Source organism: Rhinopithecus roxellana, chromosome 2 (genome assembly GCF_007565055.1).
Source record: "Rhinopithecus roxellana isolate Shanxi Qingling chromosome 2, ASM756505v1, whole genome shotgun sequence".
NCBI classification, from domain to species: domain Eukaryota; kingdom Metazoa; phylum Chordata; class Mammalia; order Primates; family Cercopithecidae; genus Rhinopithecus; species Rhinopithecus roxellana.
In genome coordinates, this window is record NC_044550.1 from 46,949,518 (window position 1) to 46,973,779 (window position 24,262).

Here is a 24,262-nt window from a genome sequence, read left to right on the forward strand (position 1 = left end):
CAAGCTGTCCACTTAGATTTCCTGTACTTTTTTTGTATGGATGTTATACTTCCCTACAAAATTTAGTTAAACAAAAGACTTTTATAGGTACTGAAATGTAGTTTGGTGAATTCTTAACATTTAACCTTTTAGCCTATCTGCAGAGACAAATGTTATATTCTCTACTGTACTTTCTGACCCTGCAGGTTAATTATCAATACCTAGGGTTTCTTTTCTTTTTTTCACTGTAATCTAATTTTTAGAAGTGAACTTTATAACCAAATAAACTTTATAACCAAATGAACTTTTTTTTTTTTTTTTGAGAGGAAGCCTACCTCTGTCACCAGGGTGGAGTGCAGTGGTGAGATCCCAGCTCACTGCAACCTCTGCCTCCTGGGTTCAAGCGATTCTCCTGACTCAGCCTCTCGAGTAGCTGGGACTACAGGCGCTTCCTGGGTTCAAGTGATTCTCCTGCCTCAGCCTCTCGAGTAGCTGGGACTACAGGCGCATGCCACCATGTCCAGCTAATTTTTGTATTTTTAGTAGAGATGGGGTTTCAGCATGTTGGCCAGGATGGTCTCGATCTCCTGACCTCGTGATCCACCTGCCTCGGCCTCCCAAAGTGCTGGGATTACAGGTGTGAGCCACTGCACCTGGCCCCAAATAAACTTTATAACCAAATGAATTACTTCTTAATTGGTCTCTTATCTACTGTATAAAGCAAATTATACGAACCAAGGTGCTCTGGCTCCAGCATCTGGGCTCTTACTACCCCCATGATCCCCTGCCCCCTCCCCCATGGTGTCTCTCTCTGTGTAAAACCCACCTTCTGTTCACTTTCCATGTCTTAAAGACTTTGACACCTGCTTTTTGACCTTTCTCATCTCTCCAAGATTATTGCTATCTTGGTTAACTTCTATGTTTATTTTGATGATCATCCCATCACCCTAGCTTCTGTGCTCTCTGATCTCAACTCCATCTCCAGGATAGGCAGAATTCTAAAGATCTCCCGCTCCCCTAACCCCTACAATTCTAGTTCATTCCCTGGTTATTTCATCAAACACTAATCCACGTACTGATCTGAAGGATTTTGAAGTTATAACTAAAATCCTAAGTCAGTTGACTGTAAAATACCAAGATTGTAAAGGTAGGCCTGATTTAATCACATAAGCCCTTTAAAAGGCAGAAAGAGCCTGGACGTGGTGGCTCATGCCTGTAATCCCAGCACTTTTGGGAGGCCAAGGTGGGTGGATCACCTGAGGTCAGGAGTTTGAAACCAGCCTGGCCAATATGGTGAAACCCCATTTCTACTAAAAATAACAAAAATTAGCTGGGCATGGTGATGCCTGCCTATAGTCCCAGCTACTCAGGAGGCTGAGGCAGGATAATTGCTTGAGCCTGTGAGGTGAAGGTTGCAGTGAGCCGAGATCATGCCACTGCACTCCAGCCTGGGAAAAAGAGCGAGACTCAAACTGTTTTGAAAGTGGAGGGGCCACATGAGAAGAAATGCAGGCAGCCAAGAGGAGCTGAGGGTGCCCCTGGTTGACATGCAGCAAGGACACAGGAAACTCAGTCCTGGAACCAAAAAGAAATGGATTCTGCCAACAACCTGACTCTGCTTGGTTCTTTAGAGAAGAGCGTCCAGCTAAGAGTTCAGCTGGCTGACACTTTGACTTGGCTTCGTGATACCCTGAGCAGAGCCTAGACTTCTGACCTTCACAACTGGGAGATAATAAATGGGTATTGTTTTAAGACACTAACTTGATGGTAATTTGTTACTCTAGCAATAGAAAACAAATACACTTCCCTTCCATTTCCATAACTTCACTCTTGTGTTCAAACCGTGGGACCTTATCAAAACCTGGAATGTGAATATTAAATGCCAGTATCCCACTCAGTGACCTGATCCTCCTGTTTCAGCTCTTGCCATCTCCACGTGACCCCTCCATGTACTTTATTTCTCCCTACCTATTCCTGGTTTCGCTTTCCTATGATAATGAATCACTTCACTCACACGACTCCTTTGCTTCATCTTTCCATTGCCTTACCCACCCAACAAAACCGTACCCTAGAATTTATCTAACTCTTTACCTTTACATCTTTGTGAATGAGAAAGCCATGCCCATTTGCAGCTTTCAAACCGCTGTTTATAGAGTCCCATCCCAAGTAGTAGGGGCCTTGGTGTTGCTGTGCAATCTCTGTCTCATATTAGTGTTGGGAGGAAAAACTTCCTCTGCCAACTTAGGTCCAGTGCTTGGGGGCCTGTAAATTAATTGGCAATCAATGGATGAACAGGAGAATAGACAAGGTTTATTTACACTTATTCAGGTGAAGAGACTCTCTGTACAGTTAGGGATGAGAGTTTATATGCCAATAATATGGGAAAAGAGAGGAGGAAAGGGATCTATGGGAAAACAAATATGCTTTTATGGAAAGACAAATGGGCTTTTAGGGAAAGAAATGATGGTATGACAACTGGTAATATGTTCAGTTATGCAATTTGTCATTCAGGTGCAAGTGGTCTCCTTCCTGGCAGTGGAGTTTTCTTCCTGGCAGTGAAGTCTCCTGATTGACAGTGAAGCTCCCCAAGAGGGAATTTATGGCAGCCTCACTCTCTGAAAGCTCTGCCTTTAGTCAAATAAGGGAAGCTCCAGAAAGGCTTCTTTCTGTATCTTAAATGTTTCAGTTTAAAATACTCTTCATACCAACTCAATGGGTGCCAGTGGGTCCCTCCATTAGCATCCTCTTCCATTTCCTTGGGGCCTTGTGGTGAGCAGAAAAATGACCTCTCAAAGGTGTCCATGTCTTATTCCCTGGAATGTGAATGATAGGTTACTTAGCGAAGGAGAATTAAGGTTCCAGATTAAATGAAGATTGTTAATCAAATGACTTTCTTTTTTTTGTTTGAGATGGAGTCTCGCTCTGTTGCCCAGGCTGGAGTGCAATGGCACAGTCTTGCCTCACCACAACCTCTGCCTCCCGGGTTCAAGCGATCTCCTGCGTCAGCCTCCCAAGTAGCTGGGACTACAGGCTCATGCCACCATGCCCGCTTAATATTTGTATTTTTTGTAGAGACGGGGTTTCACTATGTTGGCCAGGCTGGTCTTGAACTTCTGACCTCGTAATCTACCCGCCTTGGCCTCCCAAAGTGCTAGGATTATAGGCGTAAGCCTGCCCAAATGACTGTACCTGGCCCAAATAACTTTAAAATAGGGACATCATCCTGGCTTATCCAGTGGGCCTATTGTAATAACAAGGGTCCTTAAAGGTGGAAAGGGGAGGCAGAAGAAAATCAAAGATGTGATGACAGAAGCAGGGTCACAGAGCTGCTATACTGCTGGCTTTGCAGATGGAGAAAGGGGCCAAGAGCCTAGGAATGCCGGTGGCCTCTACAAGATGGAAAAGATTCCAGAAAGGAACATAGACCTGCTGACATTTTGATTTTAGACCGCTAGACCCATTTTAGACTTCTGACCCGTAGAAATGCAATATACTCATGTTGTCTTAAACCACTAAGTTTGTGGCAATTTGTTATGGCAGCAATAGAAAACTAATACAAGCCTATTCAAATATTCATCATTTTCCCAAATCCTGAATCAGGCATTCACACCCATACCCTCAGCACGTCCATCAACTTCAGAGAGAAAGTATAGTTATGGGCCAGATATTTATTTCAATTTTCTGTAATTAAAACATTTACCTCAGCCAGGTGTGGTGGCTCACACCTGTAATCCCAGCACTTTGGGAGTCCGAGGCAGGCAGATCCCTTTGAGGCCAGGAGTTCAAGACCAGCCTAGGCAACATGGTTGACCCTGTCTCTACTAAAAATATAAAAGTTAGCCAAGCATGGTGGTGTGTGCCTGTAATCCCAGCTACTTGGGAGGCTGAGGCAGGAGAATTGCTTGAACCCAGGAGGTGCAGGTTGTGGTGAGTTGAGATTGTGCCACTGCACTCCAGCCTGGGCAATAGAGTGAGACTCTGTCTCAAAAACAAAAACCAACAACAAAAAATCCATTTACCTCCATGAGGATATATCCAACTTCCTTCCCTTTTGTGACAATTTTTTAAAAAAGTTTCTGTATTAGTATGTTCTTACATTGCTAATAAAGACATACCTGAGACTGGGTAATTTATAAAGGAAAGAGGTTAATTGACTCACAGTTCAGCCTGGCTAAGGAGGCCTCAGGAAACTTACAATCGTGGCAGAAGGGGAAGCAAACACATTCTTCTTTACATGGTGGCAGGAAGGAGACGTGCCAAGCAAAAGGGGAAAAGCCCCTTCTGAAACCATTAGATCTCATGAGAACTCACTATCAGAACAGCAGCATAGGAGTAATCACCCTATGATTCAATTACCTCCCACCAGGTCCCTCCTGCCACACGTGGGGATTATGGGAACGACAATTCAATTTGGGCTGGGAGCCGTGGCTCATGCCTGTAATCCTAGTACTTTGGGAGGGCGAGGTGGTGGATCACCTGAGGTCAAGAGTTCGAGACCAGCCTGGCCATCATGGCAAAACCCTGTCTCTACTAAAGATACAAAAATTAGCTGGGCATGGTGGCACGTGCTTGTAATTCCGGTTACTCAGGAGGCTGAGGCAGTAGAATCGCTTGAACCCACGAGGCAGAGGTTGCAGTGAGCTGAGATCACGCCACTGCACTCCAGCCTGGGTGACACAGCAAGACTGCATCTCAAAAAAAAGGATGAGATTTGGGTAGGGACACAGCAAAACCATATCAATTTCCATATATATATATATAGGCAATTTTATAACTTATTTGATGTATGTGATGCTCAGTGGTTAGTTCTCATCCACATTGACTGTAGATTTTTGAAAACAGGTAACAGGTGTATAGGTAATCAGGTATGTACCAAATTATAGAGATTGGTGAATCTTTAGCCTCATTACATTTTCTGAACAACTGTACACAGATGCGGTATGGAACATTCCTTATTCCTTTGGCCCCAGACAGTTTTGTTGAACCCGGTATTAATGCACACATCTGGAGTTCCCATCTCCTTCATGGCAAATTTTCGGATCTCTCTGAGTGCCCCAGGGGCACACTTCTTGAAGCCCACTCTGTGAATGCGCTTGTGAATGCCGATGATGTATTCTTGGGCCACTACGTCATTTATGGCAGAACAGCCCTTCTTCTTGCCACTTTTCTTTGCAGGAGCCATTCTGCCTGGCCCAATTTGGAAAGGAAGAGCATGAGGGATTCTAAAGTTTCCTTTTCTTTTCTAATTCTAATTCCTCTGGATCCCATTTTCATTGTGCTTCCTAAGGGACCTGATACTACCAACAACCCTTTCTTTCTTTATGGCTTGTCCTCTTGGCATGCACACATGTTCTAGTCTGTCTAATTCAAACCACGTGAATATTTTCTCTGAACCCTAAGATAGCCTCTAGCTATATTCCTTTCTCTCACCTTCCTTTTATACTGAAATCTTTAGAAAGAGTTGTTTAAACTGTTTCCATTATTTTATTTACAATAACTGTTTGCACCATTATAGACTGAACTTTCTCTTGCCAAATTAGTCAAAGGCCTGACAGCTGTGAGCCGGGCTGTGGGAGAATACTGTGCACATAGCCTCTCTTCCACTGTTTTTTATTTTCTTAACTTGGAGTGGTAATGAAAATAGATATACTTGGACTGAATACATCTGTTATATATGTAACCCAAATACCCCCAGGCCCATGGTAAATCCTGTCTGAAACCTGATCTTGCCAGGGGATAATTGACCATTTTGGAGTTCACCTTTGGAGTAAGCACTAAGAAATGTAGCATACTGGGGCCTTACCAGCATTTTGCAACTGGTGCACAGGCATTCAGCAGGAGTCCCAATATGGGGCTCTATAAATACTGGGCAGTGACTCTTGTCTGGTAAAATAAAAGAAAGGCCATGTGGTGGACGGCAGAGGGCAATGGCTTGGAAGGCTGTGAGTCATTTAACCTTTAACCTTGTGCAAATCAGTCTGCTTTGCATTGGTGACTTATCTGTAAAATGAGGAAAGTCATCTAACATCTGACCTAATGAGGAAGGTCCTTTTTCTCTAAAATTCTATGGCTAACAATACTAACTTACAAGTTAAAATGACTTATTTCTATACAATGCAATACATTTATAAAATGCTTGGTTTTATTTATTTATTTATTTATTTATTTATTTATTTATTTATTTTTTGAGACGGAGTCTCGCTCTGTCGCCCAGGCTGGAGTGCAGTGGCCAGATCTCAGCTCACTGCAAGCTCCGCCTCCCAGGTTCACGCCATTCTCCTGGCTCAGCCTCCCGAGTAGCTGGGACTACAGGCGCCTGCCACCTTGCCCGGCTAGTTTTTTGTATTTTTTAGTAGAGACGGGGTTTCACCGTGTTCACCAGGATGGTCTCGATCTCCTGACCTCGTGATCCACCCGTCTCGGCCTCCCAAAGTGCTGGGATTACAGGCTTGAGCCACCACGCCCGGCCTAAAATGCTGGTTTTAATCTGAACTTATCAAATAGAATTTGATAAAGTATTAGGATGAGGTTAGGAACTAATATAACTTTATTTTTAATTTTTTAAAAATTTTCCACTGCCTCCTAATATAACTTTATTTAGCAAATAAACCGACCCATAAATATGAAACATCACAATCTAAAATATTTTTAAAATTAGACTAAAAGTAAGGAAGAATTTTTTATAGGTTTAGTCCTATTTCAAGTGAGGATAAGACTCTAAGTATTGTCATGTGTCTTTATATGTTTATTTTATCAGTTTATTTTACTTTTAAACAAAATCCATTTTTTCATTATAAAATTTATAGTTTTCTAAATTTGTTACATAAAATTTGTTACATAAAATTTAGAAAATTATACTAAAATACAAGATAAAAGACATTCCATGTTACTACCTAGAACAAATGAACACTTTCCTGCTATTTTCTTTCTTTTTTTTTTTAGAGTGGGGTCTCACTCTGATCATGGTTCACTGCAGCCTTGAACCCAGGGGCTCAAGCAATCCTTCCACCTCAGCCCCCCAAATAGCTGGGTCCACAGGTATGTGCCATCACATCCAGCTAAGTTTTAAAAAATTTTTGTAGAGACAAGGACTCCCTGTGTTGCTTAGGCTGGTCTCGAATTCTTGGGCTCAAGCAATCCTCTGGTCTCCTCCCAAAGTGCTGTGATTACAAGTGTGAGCCACCACACCCAGTGTAATTAGATTTTTTTAAAATATAGATAGGGTCTCACTATCTTGCCCAGGCTGGTCTTGAATACTTGGGCTCAAGCAATTATTTCGCCTCTGCCTCCCAAAGTGTTGGGATTACAGGAGTGAGCGCCACTCCTTGCCCAGCAATTTTCTATGTATAGGTTTTTTTGTTTGTTTGTTTTCTTGACATGGAGTCTTGCATTGTCACCCAGTGACAGGCATTGGCATGATCTTGGCAGTGGCATGATCTTGGCTCACTGCAGCCTCCATCTCCCTGGCTCCAGCGATTCTCCTGCCTCAGCCTCCTGAGTAGCTGGGATTACAGTCATGCGCCACCATGCCTGGCTAATTTTTTTTTTTTTTTTTTTTTTTTTTTTTTTTTTTTTTTGAGATAGTCTCGCTCTGTCGCCCAGGCTGGAGTGCAGTGGCGCGATCTTGGCTCACCGCAAGCTCCGCCTCCCGGGTTCACGCCATTCTCCAGCCTCAGCCTCCTGAGTAGCTGGGACTACAGGCGCCCGCCATCACGCCCGGCTAATTTGTGTGTGTGTGTGTGTTTAGTAGAGGCGGGGTTTCACCGTGTTAGCCAGGATGGTCTCGATCTTCTGACCTCAGGTGATCTGCCCGACTTGGCCTCCCAAAGTGCTAGGATTACAGGCGTGAGCCACAGCGCCAGGTCTAATTTTGTATTTTTAGTAGAGAAGGGTTTCACCGTTTGGCCAGGCTGGTCTCGAACTCCTGACATCAGGTGACCACCCGCCTCGGCCTCCCAAAGTTCTAGGATTACAGGCGTGAGCCACCGTGCCTGGTCTCTATGTACAGGGTTTTGATTTGTTTTTATTTTGCATAATTACAAAATGCTATATTCAACTAAGTATCCATTTTTTAAAATGTGCACAGCAGTTTCATGTGTGTTTTCTCCGTTTTTGTTCAGTCGCCTCCTGCAGTGCCTTCAGATCTTGCTTGAAATGTTTTCATTTTTTCTGGTATCATAAAATTTTATTCTTTTCATTTATCTGGGTGAGCTAAAAAGAAAATTAAAATTTATTCTTTGAAGATTTTTCAGTTTTTGCAAACAGTTATTAACTGCCAGGTCTGAAAACTTTATCTTGGGTTTTTTTTTTTTTTTTTTTTCTTGAGACAGTCTCTGTGGCCCAGGCTGGAGTGCAGTGGTGGGATCTCGGGTCATTGCAACCTCTGCCTCCTGTGTTCAAGCGCTTCTCGTTCCTCAGCCTCGCGAGTAGCTGGAATTACAGCCTCGTCACCACACCCAGCTAACTTTTGTATTTTTAGTAGACGCAGGGTTTCACCATGTTGGCCAGGCTGGTCTCGAACTCCTGGCCTCAAGCGATCTGCCTGTGTCAGCCTCCCAAAGTGCCGGGATTACAGGCATGAGCAGCCGCGCTGGCCTTAATTTTGTCTTAAAATAAAGTACGACTAATATATATTTCTATATGGGTCTTTAAGGGTCTTGAAACTGACAGAAATTAATTCAAAAGAATAACTTTACCTTAAAGTTCTTTTAAAAAGCATGCGGTATGGTATTTTTAAATTTTTTTTAAAAAATTACGTATAGTCAATTTTCTTATATAGGCTTCCTAGCTAAAGCTTTCCTGCATTGAGTGAACCATTAATAGTTATTCCTAGTGTTGATTTAAACAACTTAAATGATATTATGATTTTTGTTTGTAAATGCAAACCAGGAAATACCTGCATGCAGGTACTAATTTCCTAGGGCAGACGCAGCAGATAGATGTTGGGATGGCTACACTCACACAACCTGATGGCCCGTTTCCTGAACATGCGCAATCACTTTCCAGCCTTTCCACACCATCAGAATATTGCACAGAAGTATGTCAGTCACAGGAGTATAAAGAATAACATTTAAACTATGGTAATATTTTCATTTAGTAAGTTTCTCCCCTTTCCCTCTCCGGGTTAGATTCAGTCCCTGATCTGATTTTTTAAGGCCCTGGGGCGCAAGCATCCACTTTCTCAGAAGCCATTCACCAGAAACCACCCATTTAACTTGCTCTGGGGGCGAGCAGCGCTTGTGACTGGACAACCTGTGTGTCAGCGTCCCCGGTGCTTCGGCGCTCCGGCCAGTGGCGGCGACCAAACCCATCTAGGTGAGACGAGGTATTGATCAGCCCAAAGAGCGCCGGGTGATTCTCGTAGTTAAATCACCCCGGTCCATTCGTTCGATCTCGGAGGCGGGAATGTTTGGCTTTTCCTTGCGTGTCCCGGCAGGGTGACCCTAGCCCCGCGGGAGGGCGGTGGTTCCCGTCCAGCTGGCGGCTCAGCGCCGCGGGACACGTGGGCGCTTTCAGCCGGGTCCCAGGGCGCTTATCGCGGCCAGGCAGACTGGGCCGCGCCTCGTCCCCGCCCGCGAACCCCGACCCAGGGAAACCCGGGGCGCTGGGGAGGGGCCATAGCTCTCAGCTCTGGCCCTCCATAGCGCTCAGCTCTGGCCCTCCATAGCCCGAGGCGCGGGATAGGAAGTTCGCGTCTGCACTGCCTGAGCTCGTTCTCTCGAGGTCCGGGTCTCCCGAGGCCGCCAACCGCCGGCTGCTATCGTGACCTGGAGCTGCAGCGCCTCCCGCGCCGGCCGCCGCGCCAGGGAAGCGCTGAGTGGCGCCGGGTGTGGTCCGGCGAAGGGGTTGTGCAGCGCGCGGGCTGTGTGCTGTGCCCACACAAACGGTTCTGGGCGTGCAGGAGGGAAGAGGCAGTGCCCGCCACTCCCACTGAGATTGAGAGACGCGGCAAGGAGGCAGCCTGGAGAGGAGCTGAGGAGGATTGGGCAACGCACCGTGCCCAAGCTCGGTGGCCTTGTTAAGCGGAAACTGCTGCTTTAGGGTTTGTTTGGAAGGTCCAGCTGACTCATCCCAACATTTACATCAATAAGTGTTAAAGCTCTGCCTCTGAGCCCGCACATCCTGAGATCCTGAGCCCTTGGTTAAGACCGAGCTCTATTAAGCTGAGTGAGTAAATGGTAAAAGCCAATTGCGCTGAGAGTGTGTGTCTGGAAAGGTGGATAGGCGTTGTATATATATATTTGTTAGAAAACAGATAACCGCTGAAACGAGATGACTGAGTTTTTTAGCCTCTCACAGTTTCATTTGAAAGTAGGTATGCAGTTTAAAACTGATAATTCAAAGTGGTTTTTCAGAAAATGATGCTCTGGTGCAAACTGATTCCGGCTCCTATAGTGTGTTAAGTGTGGGTTGGTAAAACTCTTGGCCTTTCTCCAAATGTATGAAGCTAAAGTTGATATTGGATAGATAAAAACCCACTGAGCACGGAAGTTACTACAGGGGGAGGAAACATTTGTTAATGTTAATATTTTAAAGGAGTTGACCAACATATTGTCATTTACCTATCCCCTTTATCTTCTGGGAATAGGTAAATGACAAATTATTGCTCAGTCCCTTTAAAGCTTTGGATGGTCTGCTAAAGAATTATTGAACTCCCTTTTGTAATTTTCTGTGGATAGTTGAGTGTTCTTACTTCCCTCTCAGTGCTAGAGATATCCCCTAAAACTTGGTTTTTAGGAGGATCTTACAACTCTCTTATTATTTGAATTTCAGCTAGTCATAAATAAATATACCAGAGTAGTAAGGAAGAGATGTTTTTGACTGATATTCTTTACAAAACAGTGCTTTCAGAGTACATCTTTGACTGAATTGTATAGATCTTGGTGAGGAAGGTTTCAATGACAAAGATGGCATGTTAAGTCTAACATTACACTTCTGTTATAAACATTGAAAGATGTTGATTATTTTATTGTTTATCTTATAATAACTTTTAATTGTGAAATAATTTGAGAGTTACTGAAAATTTGCAAAAAAATAGTACAGAGAGTTTCCATAATATCATGCATAACAGGGGCCAAAACTAGTAACATGGGCATGCCACTATAATACAATAAACTAAACTACAGACTTTATTTGGATTTCACTTGTCTTTCCACTGTCTTTTTTTTGCCCAGGATCCAATCGATGATCTCACTTTGCATTTAACTGCTAAATATCCTTAATTTTCTCTGATCTGTGACAGTTCCTCAGCCTTTCATTGTTTTTTCATGGACCTTGACACTATTGAAGAAGACCCGGTCAGTTAATTTGTAGAATGCCCCTCAATTTGTATTTGTTTGATGTTTACTGTCATGTTTAGATGAATGTTCTACATTTTAGGGAAAAATGTCACAGAAGTAAAGTTTCCATCTCAGTATGTCATATTGGGTACATGATGTCAATCCTTTTTTTTTTTTTTTTTTTTGAGACTGAATCATGCTTTATTGCCCGGACTGGAGTTCAGTGGCTCGATCTCGGCTCACTGCAACCTTTGCCTCCCAGGTTCCAGTGATTCTCCTGCCTCAGTCTCCTGAGTACCTGGGATTACAGGTGCCTGCCACCACACCCGGCTAATTTTTTTATATTTTTAGTAGAGATGGGTTTCATGTTGGCCAGGCTGGTCTCAAACTCCTAACCTCTAGTGATCCTCCTGCCTTGGCCTCCCAAAGTGCTGGGATTACAGGCGTGAGCCACCGTGCCCTAGCCGATACTTCTTATTACCTATGATGTTAATCTGTTTGCCAGGTTCCCTTTGTATTTGAGATCTTGGGAGAGAAACTTGAACTGCCATTTCTCCTTAAACTTTTATTCATTAATTTAAGCATCCATATGTGGAGCATGTTGTTTAGTTTTTTTTTTTTTTTTTTTCTTTTTTTTGAGATGGAGTCTCATTTTGTCACCCGGGCTAGAGTGCCGTGGCACAATTTAGGCTCACTGCAACTTCCGTCTCCCTGGGTTCAGCAATTCTCCTGCCTCAGCCTTCCAAGTGGCTGGGATTACAGGCACACATCACCATGCCTGGCTAATTTTTATATTTTTAGTAGAAACAGGGTTTCACCATATTGGCCAGGCCAGTCTCGAACTCCTGACCTTGTGATCCACCCGCCTCGGCCTCCCAAAGTGTTGGGATTACAGGCATGAGCCACTGTGCCCAGCCCTTCTACATTTTTTAATTAAAATTCCCTTCTGTAGGGAAGAGTTGACCCTTCTCTTCTGTTCATTGATTCAGTTATTTGTATCAGTACGGGCTCATGGATATTTGTTTTGTTATATGGCTTATAATCCAATATTATCAGTATTTAATCTGCTGCTCAAATTGTTCTGGCTTTCACCACTGGGACCTTTTTCAGGCTGGCGCCTGTGCCACTTTGACATACACTTGCTTTTTCTTTTTTCTTCTTCTTCTTCTTTTTTTTTTTTTTTTCTTTCGAGATGGAGTCTTTGTTGCTCAGACTGGAGTGCAGTGGCATGATCTCGGCTCATTGCACCCTCTGTCTCCCAGGCTCTAGCGATTCTTGTGCCTCAGCCTACCAAGTAGCTGGGATTATAGGTATGTAACACCACACCTGGCTACTTTTTGTGTTTTTCAGTAGAGACGGGGTTTTCCATCTGGTCAGGCTGGTCTCAAACTCCTAGACTCAAGTGATCTGCCCGCTTCAGCCTCCCAAAGTGCTGGGATTACAGGTATGAGCCACCATGCCTGGAGTCTTTTTCTTTTTTAATGCATTTCCTGATTTCTGGCATCAGAGAATGCTCAGGCTTACTTTGTATTTTCCATGTCCCAACGTTGGAATGATCCATTTCTCCAAGGCACTGGGGTTATTTTGCTTTAGAGTAGTATTGGAAGCTAAGATCTGGACACTGGATGTTCTGTTAGAGTTCTTTTTTTTTTTTTTGAGATGGAGTCTTGCTCTGTCGCCCAGGCTGGGGTGCAGTGGTGCAATCTCGGCTGATTGCAACCTCCGCTTCCTGGGTTCAAGAAATTCTCCTTCCTCAGCCTCCTGAGTAGCAGGAATTACAGGCATGTGCCACCACACCCAGCTAATTTTTTATGTTGTTAGTAGTGACGGGGTTTTGCCATGTTGGCCAGGCTGGTCTTGAACTCCTGACCTAGGTGATCCACCCGCCTCGGCCTCCCTAAGTGTTGGGAATACAGGTGTGAGCCACCGCGCCCGGCCTAGAGTTACTTTTGAGCTTTTTATGTTTAATAAAAAGTTTGTGACTTAGCAAATGCTAAGTCTGAAAAGATTAGTATTACCTTAAAGTTTAAACATTATAGAGGACCTGACTGTATTAGCCAATTTGGATTCTGTCTCTTTTGGGAAAGAAATGAAATTGGTAGTATTTAGGAATTTTTTAAAGCTCCCATTTTTTTCTCAAATAAAACCCTGTCAGTGTTTCCAAAACAAATAATGTGCATGTGAGCTTCTATTTATTAGGCTCTGGTCAGAAACTGGGATCATTTTATTAGCTGAGTAGCTTAAACTACATCCTAATATTATAATTTTGGTAACTGTTGATTGAATTCACAGTGAGAAAAAGATTTGAGATCCATATGTGTGTTAGTCATACTAGCAATGAAGAAATACTGTGTTTATAATGAGGCATTATTTGGTCTGAGATGGTAACTGTACCCATGGATTAGAGAGAGGATCCCTTGTAATAATTAATGAGCCCTTCTATGATTTTGGAGTATACACACATTACATGCTCCTTCTTTTCTATCTTTGTATGCTGGATCATGATGTTTTTTACTGTAGGTCTCAGAATTTTGAGAAGTAATGCTGCTGCTCACATCTAATTTTCTGTTCATAATTTTTTTTTTTGGTACGGAGTCTCGATCTGTTGCCCAGGCTGGAGTGCAGTGGCATGATCTCAGCTCACTGCATCCTCCAACTCCTGGGTTCACACCATTCTCTTGCCTCAGCCTCCCCAGCAGCTGGGACTACAGGCACCCGCCACCACGCCCAGCTAATTTTTTGTATTTTAGTAGAGACGGGTTTCACCATGTTAGCCAGGATGGTCTCGATCTCCTGACCTCGTGATCCACCCAACTTGGTCCCTCAAAGCATTGGAATTACAGGCGTGAGCCACCGTGCCCGGCCTCTGTTCATAATTTTTATTGCAATTCTGATGATTGAATTACAAACTGGAAGGGAGCAGGGATATTGATCTTTATGTAGTCGACATGTACTAGACTCATAGAGAAGAAGAACTGGGTTGTAGGCACAGTGCTGTGTGGTTTTGGGTAAATCTAACTCACAGTCAACTTGATTTTGCCTGTTCCTCTTGTTTCCCCCTGGGGTCTAAGGATTCCAAACTTTTCTAATCACCCACCTCACTGCTGCTAATCTTCCCACAGTGCCTGGAGTCAGCCTTGCAAAGGGAGAAGAGAAAGGGTGATGACTTCCCCAGAGCTTCTGCCACTGTCCTCCTCCCTATGTCTTCTATCCCCAGTCACTACTCCTTTTATTTAAATTCATAGAGGCTTCTCTGTCAGTCCCCTCTTAAATGTAAATGAGTTATTCAGTTCCTGTGGGCCTGAAGCTAAACCACTGTCGTTTATTTTTGGCCTTGTTTTCCCAGTTTGGGCAGTGTTAGAGGAGGTCTGGAAATAGAATTGTTTGGGACAGGCGATTTTGCAGAACATGCACAGATAAATAGGCTTCAGGAGCTCTCATAGTCTACGGAGGGAGAGGTGCAGGACAGTGTCCTCACCTTGGCTCTTGATATTATTACGGTGGACTCTTATGTGGTCTCCCTGCGTTGTCCATAACCGTGACCAAAGTCAGAGTGATCCTTTAAACCAAGCTTGTCCAACCTGCATGTGGCCCAGGATGGCTTTGAATGCAGCCCAACACAAATTAGTAAACTTCCTTAAAACATTATGTGATTTTTTTTTTTAGCTCATCAGCTATTGTTAATGTTAGTGTATTTTATATGTGGCCCAAGACAATTCTTCCAGTGTGGCCCAGGGAAGCCAAAAGATTGGACACCCCTGCTTTAAACATGGATGATATCATTTCTTCGCTCAGAACTTTCCTTTGCCTTCCAGTGTCATTTAGATCAGAGCCAAAGTCCTTCCCATGGTCAGTGGTAGATACAACCTGAGTTCCTGCTCTCATACCCTCCCTTATTCTGCTTCATCCTCACTGGCCTCTTTGCTGTTCCTTAGACTAGCACTTGGACATATACTGCTCCTCCAGAACGCCACCCTCAGAGCTCTGCTCGAGGGTCTCATTGGAAAGGCCTTCCGTGGCCACCTCTGTTACCCAGGTTGGAGTGCATTGGTGTGATCTTGGCTCACTGCAATCTCTGCCTCCCGGGTTCCAGCAATTCTTGTGCCTCAGCCTCCCAAGTAGCTAGAATTACAGGTGTGTGCCACCTGTATAAATATACAGGTGTGTATATTTAATAGAGATGGAGTTTCATCATATCATCCAGACTGATCTCCAAACTCCAGGCCTCAAGCAATCCACCCACCTCAGCCTCCCAAAGTGCTGGGATTACAGGCCTGAGCCACCATTTCTGGCCCACCCTTCCTCTTTTGCTTTTAATTTTTTTTCTCCATAGCATTGTTGACTGATACTTTTCATATGTAACCTCACTGAGGGCAGGGATGGTTATCTGTTGTTTTGTTTTGTTCACTCCTGTAAGTCCAGTGCCTGCCAGATAAAGAAGCCTAGTAAATATTGAATTATTATTATTATTTGAGACAGAGTTTAGCTCTTGTTGCCCAGACTGGAGTGCAATGGCGTGATCTCAGCTCACCGCAATCTCTGCCTCCCGGGTTCAAGCCATTGTCCTGCCTCAGCCTCCCGAGCAGCTGGGGTTACAGGCATAAACTACCATGCCCAGCTAATTTTGTATTTTTAGTAGAGACAGGGTTTCTCCATGTTGGTCAGGCTGGTTAAATGAATTCTTTTAGTTTTCTTTTTTACTTTCTTTCTTCCTGCTTTCTTTCCTTCCCTCCCTCCCTTCCTTCCTTCTCTCTCTCATCTCATGGGAATAGAGAGTCTCTGTTAACAAGAGCCTCTGATAACTGGAGGGAGCAAGCTGAAAAGATGGGAGTGAGGAGAGAGTGTCTTTATTCACAGTGACAAGGTGGGAGAATGCCTGGCTAATGTAGCAGGGAGGTCAGGATCATTAAGGGAGAGGTCAAGGGACAGGGAGGTCAAGGGGAAAGATCTTTATGGATTTTGAAACTTATTACAGCCACCAAGATATTAGACTTTAAAACTGTATATGATATTTTATGTCCATTGATGCCACTCTGAATACAGCTCACACTTGGATGCTCAAGTGAATGTGGGTCTCTAGCGAAGGGTATTGGAAAATGCCACCCCAAAATATGCCTGAACTGAAATTCTGTGTTGGACAACCAGCTATCACCAGGCTCTGTAGGCTTTTCACCTTTACCCCTGGGTCTTCTCACTATTTCCCTACATAGATGGAGTATGTTCTTTTGACTGTCTTTGGGTAACTTGTCTGGTTTTGGGATTTTTAGCTAAAGTTCTCTTGGTAAAATCTATTCCAGTTAATTAATTATGCAAAAGGTACAAGGGTTTATCTTTGCTTCTTTGCGCTTGAAATAATTCTTTCCTGTACTTGGCATTTGGCTTATTTTGAGCTAAAGGCCATTGAGAACCCCTGGATCCTTGAAAAGTTCTACCTCACCCTAAATGCCAAAAAAGTATAAATTTATTATGTTATAAAGGAAATATACATTTATAAATAAAATTCCCATTTGTAAAGGTGTCTCTCCAAGATAGCTTTTTTCACCTGAGAGGGACTTAACTGCATACCAAGGCAGCCCTTATTTACCATACCTTTCCTTCCCATCTCTTCCCTTCCCTTGCCGTGACTTGTCCCCAGAAACCTTAAACCCCTTTTTCTTTAGCCTGAAATTTGTATGTAAGTCTTAATCGCCGGGCATGGTGGCTCATGTCTGTCATCCTAGCACTTTGGGAGGCCGAGGCAGGTGGATCACCTGAGGTCAGGAGTTCAAGACCAGCCTGACCAACATGGTGAAACCCCCATCTCTACTAAAAATACAAAAATTAGCCAGGTGTGGTGGCGGGCGCCTCTAATTCCACCTACTTGGGAGGCTGAGGCAGGAGAATTGCTTGAATCTGGGAGGCAGAGGTTGCAGTGAGCCAAGGTTGCACCACTGCACTCCATCCTGGGCAACAGAGTGAGACTCTGTCTCAAAAAAAAAAAGTCTCAATCATCTGGACTTGTCCTAGAGTCTGATTTGTTTATGAAACTTCCACACTTACTTGTGTAAGGAAACTTTTTTTTTTTGGTCATATTAACCTGTCTTTTGCCAGTTTAATTTCTAGGGCCCCAGATAGAGAACCCACAGGGGAGATGGAGAAGGATTTTTTCTTCTCTAAAGTAACATTTAAGAAAACCTAACAGCGATACATTGTTGCAAACTGAAGACCCAAGGAGGGTGGGCAGGTTTGTCATCTATGAGAGTCTTGGTTGTGGTTCTGATTTAACAAAAGTTCATCCCTCTCAAAACCTTAACCTTTGATGTCCCCTCTGTCATTGCCTCTCTTATCCAAACATGGCTCCCCAGGGTTTTTGCAGTTACCTCCCCGCTAGTTCTTGCTTCCACACTTGCCTCTCCCTTCTGTTATTCTCCACTCAACAAAGTGTTCCTTTATTTATTTATTTACTGAGACAGAGTCTTGCTCTGTTGCCCAGGCTGGAGTGCAGCGGCGCGATCTTGGCTCACTGCAATGTCTGCCTCCGGAACTCAAGCAATTCTCCTGCCTCAGCCTCCCGAGTAGCTGGTATCACAAACGCACACCACCATGCTCGGCTAATTTTTGTATTTTTAGTAGAGATGGGGTTTCACCATGTTGGCCAGGCTGGTCTCAAACTCCTGACCTCAAGTAATCTGCTCACCTCGGCTGTCCAAAAGGCTGAGATTACAGGCGAGAACCACCACACCTGGCCTAACCCAGAGTGTTCCTTTATAAACATCATTAGTGTTGTGAGCCTTTCCTGATTAAAAAGCCTCAGTGGCTTCTCACTGAGCCCTTCTGTGATGTGGTTTCTTCCTGTCTGTCAGGAATCAGGCTGTGTTCTCCAGATCACTGTGCTGCCATAATGTGGAGGTCCTAGAGCACCTAGCCAGTTTAACTCTGAAACCACCATGCAAGGAGGCTTTGGGCCTGAATATAATCAACACAGGACCTCTCAGGACAAATCTGTCAAATTGGAGATAACATGAAAGCCCATGCATCAACCTTTTAAAGGCAATAAAACACCATAATATCTTTTAAAGACAAGATACAATTTATGTAAGTTAAACTTCAGATTTTGTGTTCCTTTTCCTTTCCGCTGCTAAGTTTGTCACAGTCGCCTGACAGTGATTTGACTGCTCAGGATTGTTATCTTTTGAGATTAACCTCAGTAAACAGTTTAAAGAGGTATGTAATTTATGCAACATGCCCTATGGCTATGAGGTAGAGTGCATCTTCCTATACTAGTGGCATCCTAGGGAAAAAAAAGGAAGAGTAGAGTCTGGAATTCTCAACTTGAGGCTATCTTGGCTTCTACCAACATATGCAGTAGTTCCAGCTGGGCAGGTGGCAGGCTGAAGACTTTAGGCTCTACCTGTGTACTTTTTTTTTTCCTATTCTCAGTTTTCATTCTATGTAAATGCTGTTTTGAGTTGCGCAGTTTGAGCTTTCTAATTGTAAAGAGTCGTCTATGCAATTAAGAGTTTGATAAAGAGTAAAACAAAAATTGAGAAATATGGTATCTTTAATGCAGATTATCATTTTTATAAGAGAGTACCAGCATATATTGAAGACAAATGGTTAAACTTCTCAAAAAAGTAAAAATGCACCGGGCGCAGTGGCTCACACCTGTAATCCCAGTGCTTTGGGAGGCCGAGGCGGGTGGATCACCTGAGGTCAGGAGTTTGAAACCAGCCTTGACTACCATGGTGAAACTCCATCTCTACTAAAAATACAAAAATTAGCTGCGCATCATGGCATCTGCCTGTAATCCCAGCTACTAGGGAGACTGAGGCAGGAGAATCACTTGAACCCGGGAGGTGGAAGTTGCAGTGAGCTGAGATCATGCTATTGCATTCCAGCCTGCGCAACAAGAATGAAACTCCATCTCAAAAAAAAAAAAGTAAAAACATGGCCTTGCTAGTTAGAAAGCAACAAGAGAGGCAAGGTATGAATAATATAGGTAGACCAGCAGGAAAGGGACAGCAGAGCTGGGGAAAGAATCTCCATATGCAAAGCCTTTCTGTCTTGTTTGAAAGGGCTTTTCGAGTTGGCTAAAATGCATAATCAGGCCAAATAACATGAATCGGCTGGGATCAGGTAAGGTGTAAAGCCATTTGGAGGCTTCCTTTTACTTAAGATCTTGGCAGGGGGTCTAGGACACAGAAAGAGGAAAAAAAACCGGATTAGCATTAGCTAGTACTCCGCAAATAAGGAAACAGCAACAGGTGGGAGGTTGATTTTTGTTGTAGGGGCATCTCGTCGTATGATGGGGTATTTTCCTTGATATAAAAAGATGATGCTAATCCAATGAGACCAGGACACATGACCAGAAAGCTTCTGACCATAGGGAAAGACTGGTGTTTGCTTAAAGGTAGTTGTTACTTTTAGAGAGTTCCCTAAACCCAGAATACTATATTAATTAGAGACTGGGCACTTTGAGATGAGTCTGGTGCTGAGTTTTGGTATATTTTCTTTATTTAATCCTTACTGTATTTTTTTTCTTAGAGTAAGTGTATTGCTCCATATTGGTGTTAGAATTACAGTTTGTTTGTTTTTTTCCTTTCTTTTTGGTGTAACGTGCTTCAGCTTGATGGTGTGCCTTGGTTATACCTGTCTAATCACTTGGTTTGTGACTCATGAATGACTAAGGCCCTGCATCTCCCTGAGGAAGATTGTTGGAATCCTGGCCAGGAATGAAACAGCTCCTGAGTAATGTGAATTACACATTTAACCCTATCACAATAAAGGCAAACTCTTTCTCTGCACGCACTTCTAAGATTGTGATTGTATTTATAAGTGTTACTCTCTGTCTTGTATGGGCATGGGTGATCACTCTTTCTTGGGTACTTTAGCTCCAGTTGTTGCCTTTTATTTGTGGAAACCTCACAAAAGTGTCTTTAAAATTTCCATCTTGAGTCAGTGAGCTATTTAAATTCAAGCAATAAGTTATTTAATACTCTTAAGAAGTCTTTAGAGAAGGTTAGAAAATGTCCTCAGTGGCTGAATGAACATCAAATGGGGATGGCAGTAGGAGAAGTGATTGCTAGTGTTGGAATTGGTGTATTTTGGTTTCTGAATATATGGGGAGATGGTTTAAAACCTTTTTAAAGTAAAGGTGTGAAGTCCATACATTGCAGTTATCTCTAGAGATCCCTGGGGAATTGGTTCCAAGACTCCCCTCGAACACCTAGATCCACATATACTTAAGTTCCTGATATAAAATGGCATAGTATTTGCATATAACATACATGCTTTGTTCCATATACATTAAATCATCTCTAGATTACTTATAATACCTAATACAATGTAAATGTTATGGTAATAGTTGTGATACTGTATTGTATAGGAAATAATGATAAAAAAATTCTGTACATGTTCTGTACAGACACAGCCATCCATTTATATTTATTTTTAAATATTAATTTTTTTTGAGATGGGGGTCTTATTCTGTCACCCAGGCGGGAGTGCAGTGGCGTGATCTCGGCTCACTGAAATCTCCACCTCCTGGGCTCAAGTGATCCTCCTGCCTCAGCCTCCCGAGTAGCTGAAAATATGGGTGTGCACCACTATACCTGGCTAATTTTTTGTATTCTTTATAGAGATGGGGTTTCACCATGTTGTGCAGGCTGGTCACGAACTCCTGCATTCAAGTGATCTGCCTGCCTTGACCTCCCAAAGTGCTGGGATTACAGGCGTGAACCACCACACCTGGCTTATTTTTAAATATTTTCGATTTGCGATTGGTTGAATCCTCATATGCAGAACTCAAGGACAGGGCTGCTGCCTTCTCTTTCAATGCTTCAAAAGAATAGAATTTTGGCTAATTATTGCCATTCATGTGTTCACAGATTAAAACGCAGCCATGTACCTTGAATTTGCTGGGTGTCAGTCTTTAAATGGTTTTTACTTTTCCAGGCTCCAAATGAATAGACTTGTAAATATGATATGTTTCTGGATTACAGAAACAGTTATTAGGAGATACTTTTGGTTTTTGGCAGTTTTATTATGATATGCCTAGATTTGTTTTGTTTTGTATTTGTCCTCTTCGGTGTTCCTAGGGTTTCTTTAATCTATGGCTTGATAGCTTTGTCAGTTTTGGAAAATACTGGCCAGTATTTCTTCAAATACTGATTCTAAGTACACATTTTGCTACATTTTCTCTCCTCTCTCAGGTCTAAGGTTATGCTTATGACAGAGCTTTTTCATCTTATCCCATATGTTTGTTATGCTCTTTTATGTAGTTCTCATTCTGTTTAATTAGGAGGTTTTTCCCCCTTTCATGGTAACAATTTTCATCATTCATAATTTTCATCCTGGATGTTTTCTGTATACTAGTCTTCCAGTTCACTAAATTCTCTTTCCTAATTTGTGTCTAAATTAGGAAAGCTGCTGTTAAACTCATCTATTGAATTCTTAATTTTCATTTGTTTTTATAAATCTTGGTTCCTTGGTGAGAGTCTGTCTTGTAATTTTCTTAAACACGTCAATCTTTTGTTTTAATGTCAATGTCTGTTAACTCCAGTCTAGATTACTTGTGGGTCTCTTTCCATTTTCTCATTTCTGGAACATCAGGTTCTGTTTTTTGGCATGCCTGGCAATGTAAAATTTTTTTTTCATTATTTTTAAACTTATGATTCGTGAATCAGGCAGCCCTCAGAATCACAGCAGATTCAGAAAGATTCCCGATGCCTGGCAATTTTTTATTGAAAATCTGGATGATATCTTCTTAGAGAGTGGATTTAACCTTCTTCTAGCAGTCTGAGCAGATCGTCTTGATTGAGTAGAGGCTGGTTTTTTGATTTGTCCATATTCCCAAAGCATAATGCTTCTGGGATCTCTTTCCAGGGCTCCTCCTCTGCTAGGCACTTAACTCCAACAAAATTTTGTCTCCCAAGTGCTGACAGATGACAGACTGCTGAAATATCTGCCCAGAAATAGTAGTGACTTCAGTAAGCAGACTCATTTCTTCTAGCAGCTTCTTCCTGCTTGGTTTGTCTGAGATGTGCCCCAGGTGTGTACAATTTTTGTGTGCAAATACCCACCTCAAGAGGAAAGGGCACGCAGAATGCAGAGTTTGTTTCAGTGCTTCAGTCCCTCCATTCCATGATTTTGGTTCCTCATGTCCCGGCCGCTTTGGTTGCTTTTATCAGACGGAACTCTTCAACATTTCTTCTTACTTTTTTTTGTCTACTTTTGTCGTTGTGGTTAGGAGGACTGTTTGTTTGGAACAGCAACTCCATCATAGGCAGAGAGAAAGTTCGTCATGGATTACTTTGACTTTTAAAAATTAAAACTGCACTTACTGAAGTTAACATTTCAAACCTGTTTCACAAGCTGTTAAGTTCATCTTAAGGTCTTACTCTAATAAATCTTTTTTGAGGCCTTTTGTAATTTGTTTAATGAAATATTTCAAATTTTATTTATACATTTAATATTCTTTTTTGTTTTTTACTTAACTTTTGGTTTGACTTACTTAATGATTTTCATACCTAACTGTAAATCTCCCTAGAATTTAAATATGTTTGTTAATTAAGGAAATGATTATGTAATTGCAAACAGTTTTGTAGTTTACCTTCTTTGCTGATTGACGGTGCATAACAACTTCCGACATAAAGTCTGGAGCTGTAAATTCAGAGAAATGTCTCCTGTTCCTGACTGCTTGACTAAGCCCCTTTTGATAATAATGATGCTATAAACTCTGCAATTTAAAAAAAAAAAAAAGAGGTTCTTTTCTTTTTTTCCTTTGTTTTTGAGATGGAGTCTCGCTCTACCGCCCAGGCCAGAGTGCAGTGGTGCGATCTCTGCTCACTGCAACCTCTGCCTCCCTGGTTCAAGCCATTCTCCTGCCTCAGCCCCCCGAGTAGCTGGGATTACAGGCTCACGCCACTACACTTGGCTAATTTTTGTATTATTAGTAGAGACAGGGTTTCACCATGTTGGCCAGGCTGGCCTTGAAAAAAAAATACAGAGGTTCTGATGATGATCATGTAGTCTGTCCCTGCATTTGACTTACATGCTTTTCAAGCCAGACAATTCTAGCCCTCATCCATCCTTTTCCTGCTTTATCAGTTTTTAGAAATTTTCATACTCTTCCTATTTACTTATTAGGACCCATTTGACATCTAATTGGAGTTTATGCATTCCAAGTTGTGCCTGTCTTCCCATTTATATTTTTAGGATGTTCTTATCACAATGGCATGGGCTGTTTGTTGGAAATGAAGCTACTCATTGCCACTCATTTAAAAATTGACTTGTTTTAAATGTATTGTCACCTAGTGTTTGCAATCTCATTTATCTGGACTATCAACTTACTGTTGTTTTTCTGTCTACAGAAAGATAAAAACTCTCCAGATGTCTTCCAGTAATGTCGAAGTTTTTATCCCAATGTCACAAGGAAACACCAATGGCTTCCCCATGACAACTTCCAGTGACCTGAAGGCATTTACTGAAGGAGCTGTGTTAAGTTTTCGTAACATCTGCTATCGAGTGAAAGTGAAGAGTGGCTTTCTACCTTGTCGAAAACCAGTTGAGAAAGAAATACTATCGAATATCAAGTATGTACATGAACTTGTAAAAAGACAGCTTTTTAATTTACCAGCTTTTTAAAAACCTCACAGGTTTTGCGTATTTCCAAGAAAGTGGCTATGAGCATTTTTGTAAAAGTCTTTGCACAGTTATACAGACATATGCTTTCATTTGTTTTGGCTAAACTAGGAGTGAAATAATTGGGTCACATTTTAGGTATATGTTTAACTCTCAAAGTAACTGCCAGAGTTAAAAAAAAAAAAAATGTACCGCATGTGGCCGGGTACGGTGGCTCATGCCTGTAATTCCAGCACTTTGGGAAGCCGAGGCAGGTGGATCATGAAGTCAAGAGACCGAGAACATCCTGGCCAACATGGTGAAACCCTGTCTCTACTGAAAATACAAAAAATTAGCTAGTGTAGTGGCGTGCCGTAGCATGGTGGCATGTGCCTGTAATCCCC

At 42.6% G+C, this 24,262-nt stretch overlaps 1 protein-coding gene across 6 annotated transcripts in view; it reads left to right on the plus strand.

Annotated features, from left to right (window-relative positions):
• The window catches only part of ABCG2 (ATP binding cassette subfamily G member 2 (Junior blood group)), a 140,558-nt gene that overhangs the window by 71,029 nt on the left and 45,267 nt on the right, over positions 1 to 24,262 (plus strand). For 2 of the 6 annotated variants that reach the window (XM_030918643.1, XM_030918648.1), the window contains exon 2: positions 23,609 to 23,830. In XM_030918643.1, coding sequence (XP_030774503.1) covers positions 23,628 to 23,830 — 203 coding nt within the window. In that variant the 5' untranslated portion in view covers positions 23,609 to 23,627. Of the gene's footprint in view, positions 1 to 6,970; positions 7,018 to 9,134; positions 9,295 to 9,501; positions 10,147 to 11,153; positions 11,277 to 19,968; positions 19,986 to 23,608; positions 23,831 to 24,262 lie in introns of those variants that run through there. The other 4 variants (XM_030918645.1, XM_030918647.1, XM_010366151.2 and 1 more) reach the window with 4 other exon arrangements.